Source organism: Gymnoscopelus microlampas (assembly GCF_963454915.1).
Source record: "Gymnoscopelus microlampas genome assembly, chromosome: 13".
Lineage (NCBI taxonomy): Eukaryota > Metazoa > Chordata > Actinopteri > Myctophiformes > Myctophidae > Gymnoscopelus > Gymnoscopelus microlampas.
Window position 1 is genome coordinate 6,075,286 of NC_139950.1, and position 16,137 is coordinate 6,091,422.

The 16,137-nt window shown below is 40.6% G+C and overlaps 1 protein-coding gene across 1 annotated transcript; it reads right to left on the reverse strand.

The window, feature by feature from the left end:
- Window positions 1-304: 304 nt before the first annotated feature.
- chchd1 (coiled-coil-helix-coiled-coil-helix domain containing 1) lies at window positions 305-7,025 on the reverse strand. Its single transcript, XM_084076843.1, has 3 exons — window positions 6,713-7,025; window positions 2,957-3,075; window positions 305-941 (listed from the first exon to the last, which is right to left on the reverse strand). Exons 1-3 carry the CDS (start codon window positions 6,849-6,851, stop codon window positions 828-830), a joined length of 372 nt encoding a protein of 123 aa, XP_083932969.1. The 5' UTR covers window positions 6,852-7,025; the 3' UTR covers window positions 305-827.
- Between the last annotated feature and the right edge of the window lie 9,112 nt (window positions 7,026-16,137).

Sequence of the window (16,137 nt, forward strand, 5' to 3'; positions counted from 1 at the left end):
CCAAATAGATCAGATACTGTTAATCACTCTGACAGTGTACAAATGGAACCCTAAGGGTCCATTTTGTACACCGAGTTACAGACCCTCAAGGGTCCATTTGGACCCCCTGGGGGTCCTCAGACCCCATGTTGAGAACCAGTGAACTACACAGTATTGTTAACAAAATAGTCTGAAAGCTACAGAACATTTGTGGTTTATATTGAATATCTAATAAACTAATGAAACTACCTGAAGAAATTACATTTCAGAACAAAGCTAGACAGAAGCCCAGTTCATGTTGGAACCACCAGTTCATGGTGGCAATAGACACTTTTTAATAGCAATTGCTTTACACAATGTCCTAATAAAATAACATTTTCATTTTAACATAACTGTAGGAATTGTTCTGAAGCACAGTAACTCGACATAAATTAATTAAATTAAATTGAGTATTTTTCAACTGAAGACATGGCTTCTTTTGTTCTCGTTTTAGGGTGTGGGGGGGGGGGGCGGGGCTACCGATCTTCCCAATGCCGAACATCGCGTTTCAGAACACTTGGCGAGTAGGCGTCCAAATGTTTTTGGCAAAGTGCTCTGGCCGCCATTCATCAATGTCACTGTCCTATGCAGAGCGTTGGAGAGACACACCCACTCACGCGACCATTGAGCAAATGCGTCTCGCTCGGTGCACGTGTAGCGATCTGGACGTGATGTCCAAAAGCGCTCTGTTGCTCAAAAACACGCTTTCTGTGAACACGGTCCTTTACCACACCACCCAGGGACAGTCCTTATAAGCTGACCACAAGGGACCACCCCATTGTCCCTACACGGCAGGGGAAGGGGAGACGCTAGACTTCGGTAAGGAGGTTGGGGTATCTCTTCAGCAGAGTTGTTGCTTGCTTGGGCGGTAAGCGTCCCGTTTGGGTGCCATCCACCTGGTCTGATTTGGACCTCGCTTCAACCTGCAAGGGAAAAAGACAAATACCGATTGAAAAAAAAAGACTAAAGACCAATTCCAGCTCAAATCTGATTTCGGGAGTCGGGTTGGTTTTGTGCAGTCTGAACTGTCACAATTATTACATAATCGTCTAATCGCAATTATTTGAGATAATCGCCATCTACATCAACTTTTCAACAGAAACAACTTTCAGTTTTTAACCAAAAGATATCACTTACAAGGTGACTGCCAATAATTGTCACCAAACATTTTCAGAAGGGGGTCCGTGGAATGCCCTACAGGAAAACACATGCGCTCTGTGTGTGTGTGTGTGTGTGTGTGTGTGTGTGTGTGTGTGTGTGTGTGTGTGTGTGTGTGTGTGTGTGTGTGTGTGTGTGTGTGTGTGTGTGTGTGTGCATTACTGTACTCTCCCCAGAAGTATATTAGGTTTTGAGAAATAGAGACGTTGTGAGGAGAATTGTCCTGGTCCTTACAATAGAAATGGTTGTTTAAATGCTTAAATAAGATATTTAGTTAAATATACAATTGAGAAAATATTCAAGTTGGGGTTTAGGATGAGACATTCAGAGGTTAGGTTTAGGGGTTATGCCTTATTTAAACTTGGTTGCACACCGGCGGTGGCACACATCGACAATAGTGGATCTACAAGCTCACAAACGCGTCTGTAGATCCACTATTTTTGGCTTTAGGCCATTGAAAATAGCAAAAATTTTGATGTCCTCACAAGTATAGTAATACAAACACGTTCATGTGTGTATGTCATTTGTGTGTGTCTGTGTGTGTTTGCTTGTGTGTGCACATGTGTGACAGGCAGACGGGAAAGATACAGCGTGCGTTTGTTGTTTTGACTCCTCCCCGACCAGGAAATGGCTGTTAAATGATGTTAGTCAGGCTAATTGGCTTTTCCCTGCATGTCTCCTAAACATGCTGAACCAACAGCAGCACGGCTCTGGGACGGCTCCAAAACAGCAGGAGGGGTAGGACGTACCCGCTAGCCTGGAGGCCTTGTTGTTGTTTGTTGTGTGCGCAGTGGCATGGTAACATACAGTACACTACCTATGGTACTGTACTGTATAGAGCAGTGGTTCCCAAACTTTTTCAGCCGAGACCCAAAAGATACATTTGACCCAAACAAGGGAAAATAGCCAATCTTGTAGATTTGCAATTCTTCAATACAACTATTTTGGTTGAATTTCTTAATTGTTTTTCTAAAATTATTTTGAAAAATGTTTGTTTTTAACTCACTGAGTGCCAGAATTATTTCTGGCTATTTCTGGCCAGTACGTTTGTTTTTTGTTTGTTTTTTCAAGTAAAAAAAAAAGTGCTTATTAAGCTTAAAAGCTTAAAAATGCGGATACCAGTAGGAACCAAATCCAAATTGCCCAATACCAGGTACCCATAAAAATGAAGAGTCAGAATGGACCATAGGCACTGCCAAGGTTGTGAATGTCTTGAGAGCTCTTTGCTTTTACCCATCAGGAGATGTTTTTGATTTTGTGTGACAGCTTGGTAACAAAACCAAAAACGTTATAGCCCATCAGTTTGCACTAACCCAACAGCTGATGTTGATTTGCACAGATATGAGGTAGAAATACTGACAAATTACTTCAGCTGGTGCCTTGCCTTTCCTTGGCACACTGCGTTTTTGTTGGTGTCATTCCTGTGTCATCCCACTTTATTCCACACAAAAGTATTTATTTAAATTGTGATTTCCTTACATGTGTGGATTTCTTGAGTTAACGCCAATGTCTCATTCATTGGAAATATATTTAATGGAAAAAAAGGTTGATGCTTATTTTCCTCACTATATATTTCACTGCACTCATATCAGGAATTTATGAATACCTGACTTGTTTCTATCTCTATTCTTCTTCCTCCCTTTCCTGGAAACTACAGATGAGGGAGCTTGTACAAAACATTATTTCACCCACTGTTTTATACCTGTAAACACTTGAGTTGTAGTTACCTGGAGATAAATAATACATTAATAATAAATCATAATAATTAGCTTGTCGTTACCTGGGCCTTCTCAACGCAGGTGTAGAAGGTTTTCATCTCATTGGAGCACAGAGCTTCCACAAAGTTGTTCTGCTTCCAGCACACCATCATTTGCGACATCTCTGTGATGCACGTCGCCTCTGGCATGAAAAGAGTTACAATGTTTCATGAATTAATTGATGGCAGACATCTCTGTGATGCACGTCGCCTCTGAGATGAAAAGTGTAATTATCCTCTCTATTAATCCATCACTGAAATCAATAACACAATATATTATACTTGGTTGACGACAGAGGCTTAGTAGATTGTTAAAGGTAGTGTAAGTTGACATTGGTATCCCAATTTCCGACCTGAAAAGGCATTTTCTGTTTACTTAAGAGCTTGAGAGACAGGTTGTTACTGAATGAACCCTATCAATAATTACTATTAATCAGAATATAAAGCTATTGAGTATTGACAGTAACACTTATTTTAACAAAAGTATATCACTTACACCACCTTTAAGAACATAAAGCATGGCAAGTAGTTTAAAGATATCTTAAAACTAAGAGGTATTCCATTCATATACAGTAGATATTAATATAGTATTTTCACATTACTGATCTTGCCACCCTGTTCAATTCAAGTAATCTCAGGAAACAGTTACAACTAATTAGTGCTGAGCTATATGGCCAATACAGCTTGTTGGTGCTAAAATCAATATTATTTGATATTTTTGTTTTAAAAATGTAAAAAATATTGAACTTCTTAAACTTAACTTTTAGATTTATAATATAAAACATGAAAGTTAATTTCAAATCTATTATCAAGAAAAGTATTAATGCATTTAAACACAGTCAATACATTTGTATTGATATCAATAATTGTGTACATTTGAGATGGTTCTAAAACATGATCTATATGGTAATATTATGCTAACAGTTCAATGAAAATATTCTGAGAGAGAGCCAGAGCGAGAGAAGCACAGCACTCATTTTAAATGCATTTGTGAGAGAGAGAGATTTTAATTAAGTAATTTATGGAAAGTTCCCTTGCCAATGGCAAGGTGTGTTCTATGATCACAGCACTGTAATCTGTGCCAACAGTTTAAGGTCATCGTGCAGAGAGAGAGAGTCACTGACTCACTGTTCCTCTCACTATGATTTATGCTTCTACAGATTCTGTGATTTAACTTGAGCTGATTGAAAAGGTTCTTAGTGCTGCAACCTCTCGATCCTGCCAACTTTACACTCACAGTTTGTTCATTGTATCCATACAGTATATCTGAAACCAAATAATGTTATATCAATAATTCATCAATCTTTTTTAATTTCAAGGGCCATGGATTTTATGCCATTATTTTTATTTTATCTATGGGACCTCAATCTATGCTGTATAATCCTCAGTGTTAATTTAACTCACAGAGTGTACAAATGGAATACTCAAGTAACAAATACCTCAAAATAGTACTCAAGTACCGTAATTGAGTAAATGTACTTGCACTGCATAGCAATACATCATGATGTCCAGTGCACTACTTCCACACCTCTTAGCCCCATCCTCTGCGGTCGGTATCAAGTACAAGTTACAACTCAGCAGTATTGATGTAAAGTAAACATCATTACACTTTACATTCTACCGCCCAGAGGTGTCTAGATCAATGGTTTAGACCTCTCCTCAGATACTTTTATACAACCAACCATTCACTGATAATTCTCTAATAGATTTTCATTTCAAGGATCCTCAGTTTAATATGCGAACCCATTTGTACACTCAGAGTTACCAATCATTTAGCTGTAGACCCCAGTGAAACACTGGTCTAGATCACAGATCTGAACCTGTTTGTGTTGACCTCTTGTCTGTTACTTTGACACAACCAGACACCACTTACACATCCCATCACTCACACAAATGAGTTAATATAGCATCAAAATCAGTTTAGCCACTTCAACCCTATCAGCTATTTGAAAATAGCAGATCTACAAGCGTTTGAAAATAAAAAGCAAAGAAAATCTGAATATGTTTGAAACATTTCAACAAAAACAAAACGTGTGGGGGGGGGGGGGGGGGGGGGTCGGTCACTGGCACAACATATTTTCAGATGGGGGTCCACGGAAGAATACTTGTTCATTTGGGGGTCTTCCTAGCCCTAGGCTGTGATATTACATACATTTCATGTATTCCAGCAATTCATTATTGGGTGAATACACACGCAGCGTGACACATACAAGGCAGTCTGCTAACCAGCCGGGGATAGGACCGATCTATGGCTAATAGGCTATGTATTTGGAATGGATACAGGATAGGTGGGCACTAGGGACATCTGGGCACATTGAGGTAAAAGTGGCTATTTTGTCAAAAGCAATTCAAAATAAAATAGTTGAAAATGGTCTTAAGTAATGTAAAGTACACATGATGTGAACATGCATGGTACATCAATATCAGACTTAATGTTATCCTTCAACTTCTTATTTATGTCCCAAAATGACTGGATATACAGGCTTTGTAGCCTGTATATCTTTTTATAAATATTAGACCTTAATTGTCGAATGTTTAAGCATGTTGTTCTAATCATGTATAGTTTAGACCAGTTTTCAAATATTTTATTTTTAACATTTTGGACAAAATAGTGAATTATCGAGGTGCCCCCAGTCCCAACTATCCTTTTACCTTTGGAAATTAGAATACATAAAATGTATGTAATATCGCAGACATGCTAGGGCTGTAATGGCAGCTTTTGATGTTACTTACTTTAAGTAAGTTAAACCGATCAGGAAGATGCAAGACTGCAATGTCAGGAATCAAACTTCATACTTCATTGTAGATCTAATCACAGCAGAGAGAGACTAGTGTCTCCCTCCAGAGCTTCACCCAGCAGCACCCCCAACATAAATGTCCCACACATCTTTATACTGTCAGGAGAAGTACACAGAGGTAACAACAAATGGTCACTCCTTACATGGGCTTTATTCTATAGCTGACTCAGACATAGTCGGCATGTTTGAAATAGGTTTGCATGAGTCGGCTGTTTGTCAGCGAAGAACAGGTGGTGATTGTTGCATCTACTACTAATACATTAAATTAATCAATACCACAATGACCGTTATATGAATTTTGTCCACCACATGGCTAGGGGTCCTCCTGAAAACGTTCGAAGACCACTGCTTATATATCAGTATAGCTGTAGAATACAACTCTCGTAGACGTATGTATGATTCTGACGTTTTCAATCTACGAGAGTTGTAGGGTTCACCCCCCATGGACACAGGGACTTTCAGCACTATGCCCCGTAGACACTCCAAACATGTACAAATTGAAGAAAACGGTGCTTACCCCCACTCCCCAAATGTTACCTCTCGCTACGGGGTAGTAGTTTAATGTAATAATCCATATATTTCAATAAATAAGTGTTTTAATGCCGTCTGTGGCCGAACGCCATTTTTTCACCCTCGTTTACTTCCTGTTTACATTGAGTGTAATTCCGGGTTTCACCGGAGGGGCGCGTCACTACTGCCCATTGGGGACTTCCGACAGAATCGGCCACAGACGACATTAAAACACTTATTTATTGAAACATTTTGGTGCTTACCCCCACGCCCCAAATTTAACATTTGGGGCGTGGGGGTAAGCACCTTTATTTTCAATGTGTACATGTTTGGAGTGTCTACGGGGTATAGTGCTAAAAGTCCCTGTGTCCATGGGGGGTGAACCCTACAACTCTCGTAAATTGAAAACGTCAGAATCATAAATACGTCTACGAGAGTTGTGTTCTACAGCTATATCAGTCCATTTTCTCACCTCCTTTCTTGGGTTTCCTATTAGCGACATGATCCTTCAGAACCAGCGGCCTGTTGGGCTTCAGCACCGGCCTCTTGTGCTGCTTGCTCACCATGCGAGCGACCTTCTCCTGCAGCCCGATGCCTCCCTGCATGGCCATTTTAACACGAGAATAAAACACCGATCACTGATCTGACAGTACAAGAGGCTCACAGAGGTGGACAACTACCTCACAAGATACTCAAATACTAAATAAACGACGTTTGTTTGTTCAATAACACGACAATTCCTCCTTGAACAGCAGAGCGTTAATCTTGTGTAAGGGCAGCGCCATGACAGGTCGTAAAGTGATGTCGTAGTACGTCACTGTCGTGAAATGTTGTAAGTGTCACTGCCGTATGCTGTAGTTTTTTTTAACCACAGTGACGATGTGTAAAACTACAAAATGTCCTTTTTCCAGTGGGGGAAGAACAACTTAAAGAAGTACTCACATTTTTTGGACTTAAGTAAAAGCAGCAATGCCACAGAGTAAAGCATACTTTATCACAAGTTAAAGGCCTACATTCAAAATGTAATGTGAAGTACAAAAAGTATTTGCATAAAAATATATATACTTAAAGTAGCAAAAGTAGAAGTACTCATGCAGAAAATGGCCCTTTCAGAACCATATAATCATGCTATTGGACCATAATTATGGATCATTAAAGGTAGGGTAAGTGATTTTCTTTGGTTGAAATAAGTGTTCAATAGCTCCATATTCTGATAGTACTCATTTCTATAGAGTGTTTGTTCAGTAAAAGGAGTCTCCTTGTCGCTCCAGCTCTTTATAAAACAGAAAATGCATTTTCGTTTCAGTTTCAGTTTCATTTCCATTTTATCCAATCAGGATAAGATTTTCTATTAACAATTGAATTATTTACTGGTAACTATTACAATAAAGCTGTTAACTAATCGTAATCGAGTAAAACTTATTTACCTCTGAGATTTAGTGATATTAAAGTATAAAGTAGTATTTAAAACAAAAATAGCCTATCTACAACCTCACAACCTGTTGTGAGCTTGTAGATCAGCTGTTTTCTAAGACATTTTAATTGGTACTTTTGCTTTGGTACTGTACTGTGAATACATTGTGGTGCCAATACTTGTGCACATTTACTCAAGTCACATTTTGAATACAATTAGAGTACTTCTTCTTTCACCACTGGACTGAAATGCACAACAGTTTCCACTGGATAAAAAAAGTCCCCTTTGGCTTCTATGTACTTTGTGCTGGTATTATCAGGCCGTTGGCAACATGACATTTAGTTAGAATGTAGGACAAGTTTTAACATCTCCAGTTTGAAGGCATGTTGTATCCTATGTATGGAGGCTGCAGTGTCAGCACTTATTACGGTTGGCTGGTAGGCCTACAGTAGACCTAACTGTGACACGTGAAGTGATCTTACATACCTCTTATACCTCACCCTTCACATAAAAACAACAAACCCAACACCTGCCGACTCTGTTCCGTGTAGTTAAATATAACACAAGATAACTTTACAAACTGCCTTTTGTTTTAAAGCCATTAAAGAATGGCATACGCTCCCTTCCAATAAGCGCTGATTTTGACAGCAAATTTTGATTTTATTCGTAGTCTCGCATCGCACTGCAACACGTTGTGGGCTTGTAGATTAGCTATTTCCAGATTGCGACACCCGAGCACAACTAAAGCATAAAATGGCATGTCTTAGTTCTACTGGATCTCTTCTCCACTAGTCCCTCACTAACATTTTAGTCTATTTTTTATTTGTTGACGAAATGGTACTTTTAGTCACCATAGCTTAGTTTTTATTTATTTCTTATTTAGTTTTCATTAGTGAAAAAAAGGTAGTCAACAAACTTTTTTCATCTTAGTTTCGGTCGACAAAATGAACACTGCTGCCAATTTGAAGTTCAACATGCAACAAAGAGGCATTTCTTTTATTAGATCATGATGTCATCGGCCTTTATGGCCCTCAAGTTATCGCCTGGGTGTTTGGCCAACTACCTGAATACATTTCCACTGAATTGTGACTTTCTTTATAGACTCTCTCTTTCCCTATAGAGCCTGCGTCACAACATCAGGTCTCTGCTCGTGTCTTGAGACAACTTGTGATTCAGCAACATAATACAATTTAACTGAATTGAAATTGCCCATAAGAATATCTACTACATTCATGTATTTCCCTTCAATCTTCGGATGGAATCATCGTAGGCCGGCCGTCATATTTTATTTATTTTTGTCTGTCGTAAACTGGTAACCGTCTCTAGAAGGAACTGTTTTCACAATGCAGCTGTAAAAGTGATGAATGACAGGCGGTTGATTGGTTTGCTGGCTGGTTGGCGGTGTTACATTTCCATTCTGTATACATAACACATAGTCTGGTGGTTAGGTAACTTTTTTCGTCAAGTCGCATTTCTCCCTTTTGTCACGTAGGATGATTTAAGGCAGCGTATGGACACCGTAGCCTCCGGGCAGAATTCTTGAAAGATTGCTCTCAAGGGTTTAGCAAAGTGATTTCTATGCTAATTTGAACTCTGATATCCAGCCACTGTACTTTTTTCTCTCCTGTGCTCTGTATTTATGTGCTGTGTGTGTGTGTGTGTGTGTGTGTGTGTGTGTGTGTGTGTGTGTGTGTGTGTGTGTGTGTGTGTGTGTGTGTGTGTGTGTGTGTGTGTGTGTGTGTGTGCGCGTGCGTGTGCGTGTGCGTGTGCGTGCGTGTGCACGTGTGCACGTGTGTGTGTGTGTGTGTGTGTGTGTGTGTGTGTGTGTGTGTGTGTGTGTGTGTGAATGTGTGTACATACGCCTAGACACTGTGTGTGTGTGTGTGTGTGTGTGTGTGTGTGTGTGTGTGTGTGTGTGTGTGTGTGTGTGTGTGTGTGTGTGTGTGTGTGTGTGTGTGTGTGTGTATGAGCATCGACACTGTGGTACCGATATGGAACCGAGGACAAGCCAGACATTCGACAAAACTCTCGAATTTAAGCGATACACTATCCATGCACTTCATTGTGGAACCGTTAAGCTTTCTCCTCTACTTCCTGCCTCTGTGTTTCTTCGGTGGGACTGAGCTGAGCTGCATGCAGGTCGGCTCAGGGGGGGCCGACGCACCGGCACATTCCTTGGACTCATCAGCTCTGTGTGTCTGTGCATGTTTCTACCTGGAGGACAGAAACGTGCCTTAATGTTGCCAGGCGATTCAGACTGACTGTCTCGTGATGCGTAGGCCGTAGGGTGATTCTCAAGCTCTCTCATAATTGACAAAACACTGCGATTTTATTCACAATATAACAGGGGTCTTCAACGTTTTCAGGGGCAAGGGCCCCCTAGCTCAGAGAGAGATGTAGAGATATTGTATAAAATTCTGTTCCAGATTTAACTTTTTGTTTACTTGGTCTGCTCTTTTTCCCCCTCTACACCTATACTGTACCTCTTTGCCAAAAAATAGCTGATCTACAAGAGCTTGTAGATCTGCTATTTTTGGCTAAAGTTCTTCTCAGAAAAGGGATGCTAGGGTTCAAGTGGTTATGGTAAAAAATAATAATCATATCACACAAAGATTTGGCGGACCCCCTGTAGTAACTCTGAGGACCCACTAGGAGTCCTGGACCCCCTGTTGAAGACCCCTGCAATATAACGTTAAATGTTAAGAAAAATGGCGTAGCGGTCCAGCCACCTGGGCTCCAAAGTAGCCTGACAGTGTAACACGGGTTCGAGTCCTGATCCCAACGGCCTTTATTGTATGTCTCCCCATCTCTCTCCCCATTTCCATGTCAGACTGCTGTCCTGTCAATAAAGGTACAAAAGACAAAAAAGAAATCTTGAAAAAAAAAAAAAAGTTCAGAAGAGGTTGAGAGGTCTCCTGATACATAGAAGATCAGGATCACACTGCTCTTCTCTTTGATTGAATCACTTTATTTAGACGTTTGCACTTGAAAGCACATGAAAGTACAGTTTAAATACAAAGTCAACTAAATAGGATTAAAAAGCCCATGAAAGCCTAACGGCTTGTTTCAAATGGGGTCCTTATATGTACTCAATTCATAGTGACATTGAATGACAGACAGATATACACTACTCTGCAGAACATCATATAAACAGTTTAGAAAAGGAAAAAACAAAGAAAAAGGAAAAACAAAGAAAAACAACTGCGCTGCTCTGCACAGATGAATTCACTTTTTTCTAACAAGGAAACCAGATGTTTTTGTATCCCTGGGCCACGTTAGGAGATAAATGTTAGTATACCAAAAAATGACTCCACTCTTGTAGCAAGGACAGCAGGCGGCTGGGAGACTCCTTTTACTGAACAAACACTCTATAGCAATGAGTACTATCAGAAAATAGAACTATTTAACACTTATTTTAACCAAAGTAAATCACTTACCCTACCTTTAACCACCTGAACCCTATATAGCATCCATACAAGTCTATAAATCTATCAAATCTATTAAAAAGATTCATCTGCAACACAATTTGTTGTACGGGTCCCTGCTTCGTCTCTCTGTCAGCTAAAAGTAAAGTACAGTATTTGCCTAAGAGATGTAGTGGAGTAGAGGTAAAATGATAGAAAATTGGAAGTACTCCAGTAAAGTAAAAATACCTCAAAATTGTGCTTAAGTACGTGAGTAACTGTAATGAGTTACTTTGTACCACTGGACAAATGTCTTACATGCCTCTCTTGATCAACGGAGAGCCAGTGGAGAGAGGGAACAGCTTCAACCTCAGGGTGCACATCATCAAGGAAAAATCGTTCAAGTCTAAAATCGTTCAACTCTGCTACAACCCAGAGCACCCTGTCACTGGGCTATATGGTATAGAGACAGAGCTCTTCCCAAGACCTATTGTGCTGCGGAAGGTGTGTGTGCGTGTGTGCGCGTGTGTGTGTGTGTGTGTGTGTGTGTGTGTGTGTGTGTGTGTGTGTGTGTGTGTGTGTGTGTGTGTGTGTGTGTGTGTGTGTGTGTGTGTGTGTGTGTGTGTGTGTGTGTGTGTGTGTGTGTGTGTGTGCTGTGTGACAGGGGCTGTCTGTCAATAGGGCGACAGCAACATTTTGACATGTTCAATACAATGGGGAAAACCGTGACCTCAGATGACCTTTGAACCCTTTGACCCTTAAGACAACTTCTCCTCGCTTGAACGAGCCATGTCAAAGGGCGTGCAAACACACACACACACACACACACACACACACACACACACACACACACACACACACACACACACACACACACACACACACACACACACACACACAAACAAACAAAGACTCTCTGCCAAAACTGGAGATGTCTTCTTGTGTTGTGAGGGAGCTGACGGATAAATCATTGTGACATGCTCTGTTTTGAGCATTCTGCAAGATGTGTTGATGAGGCAGTTTGTCTGTGCCCCCATCTTTCTGTCTGTCTCTCTGTCTATACACACATAAGGACGAGAGATGATCTTCAAACTCCATTTTCCTCTGTTTGTTGCTGTTAGATCCCACCTCTCTTTCACAGGACCCGCACAGTCTCTTGACTGCACAGCAAAAACAGAAGCTGAACTACTTGCAGTGACAATTCCTATGATTTCCCTTCTGGTGGATATACCAATAGTTCTGCAGATCTACAAATAGCTACTGATAGAGCTGTTATTTTTCCTTATCAACCATATGTATAGATACTTATGCATGGCAGAAACATCACATCAGTATGTATATAAGTACCTGTAACTTTCATCAAAGGCGACAAGAAAAAAACAGACTCAGGACACAGGCAGCCATTGGATGTAATGAAAGTCTATTATTCAGAGAGAGAGAGTAATGGAAGGTTACAGTATCAGCAGGTTCACGCATCATCGGTCGTCGCCTCTCTCTGCCGTTAAACAGAGAAAGCCCTGGACTTTAACAGCGTCCAGTAACATAAACATATGACATCATTGAAGATACATCAAGCGTCCAGCCGTCAGAGGGGTTATCCTGCTATTGGTGGATAGTGATGATTACGTCGTCGTCAGATGAGGATGATGATGGTAGATGATGACGATGATGAAGATGGTGTGACAGTTTATCTTTGAATAAACAGCGTCCACATGTCTCGAATAACACGTTGACCCCGGGTCTGACCTGTCACTGGTCAGTGATGACTTCAGTGGCGCTGAAGGAATTGTTAGCGCAGAGAACATCGAGATACAGTGTTCTCAAAACAACTGATAGCCACAGAACGCCTGTAGCTAGTTTGACCTTGCATAGACAGAGACAGGAGAAATAGGGTACATGACTGAATTTAGGCCAATATGACAGCATTATATTAATTTGACATTTAAAGCAGGTTTAGGGCACTAGACAAATTATGATCAATCAAAATAACTCCATCAGCTACAGTAAAATATGTCAACGCCAGGGAATGAATCATTCCACGAGTCTTAAGTGCTGATGACAGAATTACATTGACATATTTAGATACAGTGATAAGCTAACACGACACGACTGAGACATTCCTACATTTGAGAACGTTAATGTGATGTTCTCCAAGCACCCCCCTCCTCCCAGACATAGACGGATTAAAGTGGAAATGGGCCCTGTGCACAAAATCGCAACGGACCCCCCCCCCCCGCGCGCGCAACGCGCGCGGATTTTTTTTGCGGTTATTGCGGTTATATTGGCCGTTTTGGGGCGTTTTTTGGTTACTTTATTTCGGTTTTAGGGTTAGGGTTAGGGTATATATATATATATTATATATATTATATATATATTTTTAAAAGCCTATTAAATCCAAGGCCCCCCATTGGCTCAGGGCCCTGTGCATGTGCACACTTTGCCCAAGCCATAATCCGTCCCTGCTCCCAGACAAACACCTAACTCGATTACTGGTGGTTCCAGACGAGATCTATTCCCAGCCAGCCAGTCACAGTTCGGATAAGCATAATATACCAACCAAAGGGTTTTTAAAAGGTGCTTTGACGGCATGGAGGAGTCACAAAGCACTTTAAACTGCAGTTCACTGTAATGTATTTAATTTGAAAGTAAAGGGGCTCTTTAATCTTTAAGTGCGGTGTGGTGTCACATTCAGCTCTGCAGTCTGCAGATAGTTTTAGCTGCAGTGCACTCACTGCTATTGCTTTAGCTCACTGCATTTGTATTTTATAATCTGCACTTATTTGACAGCAAATTGATACAATTAAACGTGCAGTAAGTGATTTATGTATTTGTTTATGTTATAATAAGAGTTAGATACATTAGCTCTATGTATCATTGTGATAGAGTGTTTGTGTTTGTTCAGTAACAGGTCCCTCCCTGTCTCTCCAGCTCTTTGGTAAAATTAAAATACATTTTCAGGTCGGGATACCAATTTTATACAGTCAGGAGGGAGAACTCATAGAGGATACAGGATAAACAAGTGAAATTGGAAGTGTCACAGCCGTGCCTTGTAGCCATTAATCTGGGTCACTGCAAACACACAAGCTACACTGCTGCTTCCTATTAATTAGTGTGGTTGCCCTAACAGGGCAACCAGACTATAGTACTCCTTATACTTTATTTGTTTATTTATTTATAGATAAACAATACTTCGGGCCGCTACTCCTCCCACAGTTTATTTTTCCCAATTTAGTGCTATATGTCAAAATGACCGGTCTGACCGGGAATCGTGCACTTGCATAAGGCTAAGAGATTGGTTGCATAGTTTAATTGATATTGATTTATTAGTGCATTAAATTTCCCCATCCACTTCAATGGAAAAGTGAAAACACTAAAATTCAAGTATTTCTTTCTCGGAAACCGTAAGGGCTACAGTTACAAGACTTGGAGGGGAGGTTAATAGTTTATTGCTAAATTATTAAAAAAATAATCACACCAGTCGGCCACATGGTGGCGCTATAACAGCCCACTTTACGTTTTGGCCTATAACTCTTGAACCGTAGGTCGTAAAATCAAAATGTATTTTCCCCTGGATTCCTTGGGTCACGACGCAACTCCCCATATAGGCCACGCCCATTTCCGTCGGGATAGATTTTCCGCCATTTTGAATTTTCTTCAAACCACACTTTTAGCTCCTCCTCCAACATATTTTGTCCAAATGTCACAGAAATCGGTACACATGATCTCTGGGCCCATGCGGTAAACATATCCAAATGGTATTTTCATAGTCCTTACCGTTCTTCCGTAAATTGTTTCCAAAGTTAGTGGGAGGGACCCGTTTTACCAAAAATGTCAAAAATCACGAACGAAACGTCCAATCGATCCCAAATTTAAATCACATGTCGAGGGTGATTTACTGAACGACTCCCCAAAAGCATTTCCACTTTGACCCATAGGGGGCGCCACGAATGCGCAAAATGTCACCGTTTGATGCAAAAACATGATTTTTGGGGGAGTCAGTCCCTTCAAAATGAAACGCAAGCGATCTCAGGAGTGACGTGACAATGTAATTGGCGCAGTCTCCGACGGTATTCCTCCCAGCGTATTACTCGAGTCCCGACCGGCGTCGGCGCAACCACACTTTGCAATTGCCAATTGCGACGCGTCTAGTTGAGGACTGTTTTAGTAGCATCAGTGACCGTGTTGAATGTTGTATCATTGGCACATCTGCTGTTGAATATCGAAGGACTGCAAATATTTTAAACATTCTTATTTATTGAAACTGTGGAATGTTAAATTGTTTGTGGGTCACCTGTGCCTTCTCTGCAGTGCTGGCAATACTGTTAATGGGAAGGTGCCAAGTACTGTGGAGGAGGAGGGGTGTTTGGTTTCATGGGTTAAGATAAATGTTGTTTTTGATTGTCTTGTGAATGTATGGCTGCCCAGAAAGGAATATGAATTTGATTGTAAAAGATTATGTAATTGTGTAGAATACCTGGGCATGGGCCTTGGTTAGCCGTATTTGAGTTAAAATAGTTGCCAATTAATTGTCATGGTTTGTCCCACCTGTTATTAAATGGTGGTTCCATGTGAAGAGTTGGCTTGGGCTAATAACAGCACTAAGGGAGAGCTGCCAGGGCTGATTGATTGACTGAATACTTTATTAGCAGTTCGCAAAAAAAGTACAGAAAAGTACAGTTCAATACAAGGTCAGCTAAGCGGATTTAAAACCCAAGAAAGCCTATGGCTTGTTTAATTGAGGACCATCAAGACGGTTTGGAGGACCTTCATGGAAGGCATAGCTTGTTTCTGTGCCTTGAGTTCTTGGTTTGTTGTTTCCGTCGTTAGCTTTCAAGTGTTCATTTTTCATTTCCTATATTATTTCTGGCCAGTTTCTTTTCATGTCAAGTTGTCGTCTCTAATTAAGAGCGCACTGTGAGATGATGCACTGACTTTTTATTGGTGTTGTGAAGGTAAATAAATATAAAAAACCTGGACTGGTCAGATTTTTGGAGCCTTGGCCAATCGGTCAACTTTACAGAAAGTAAACAAGTGAAAAGACAAATGATAAATGGGCACTCTTTAATAATTGGCTGAAAT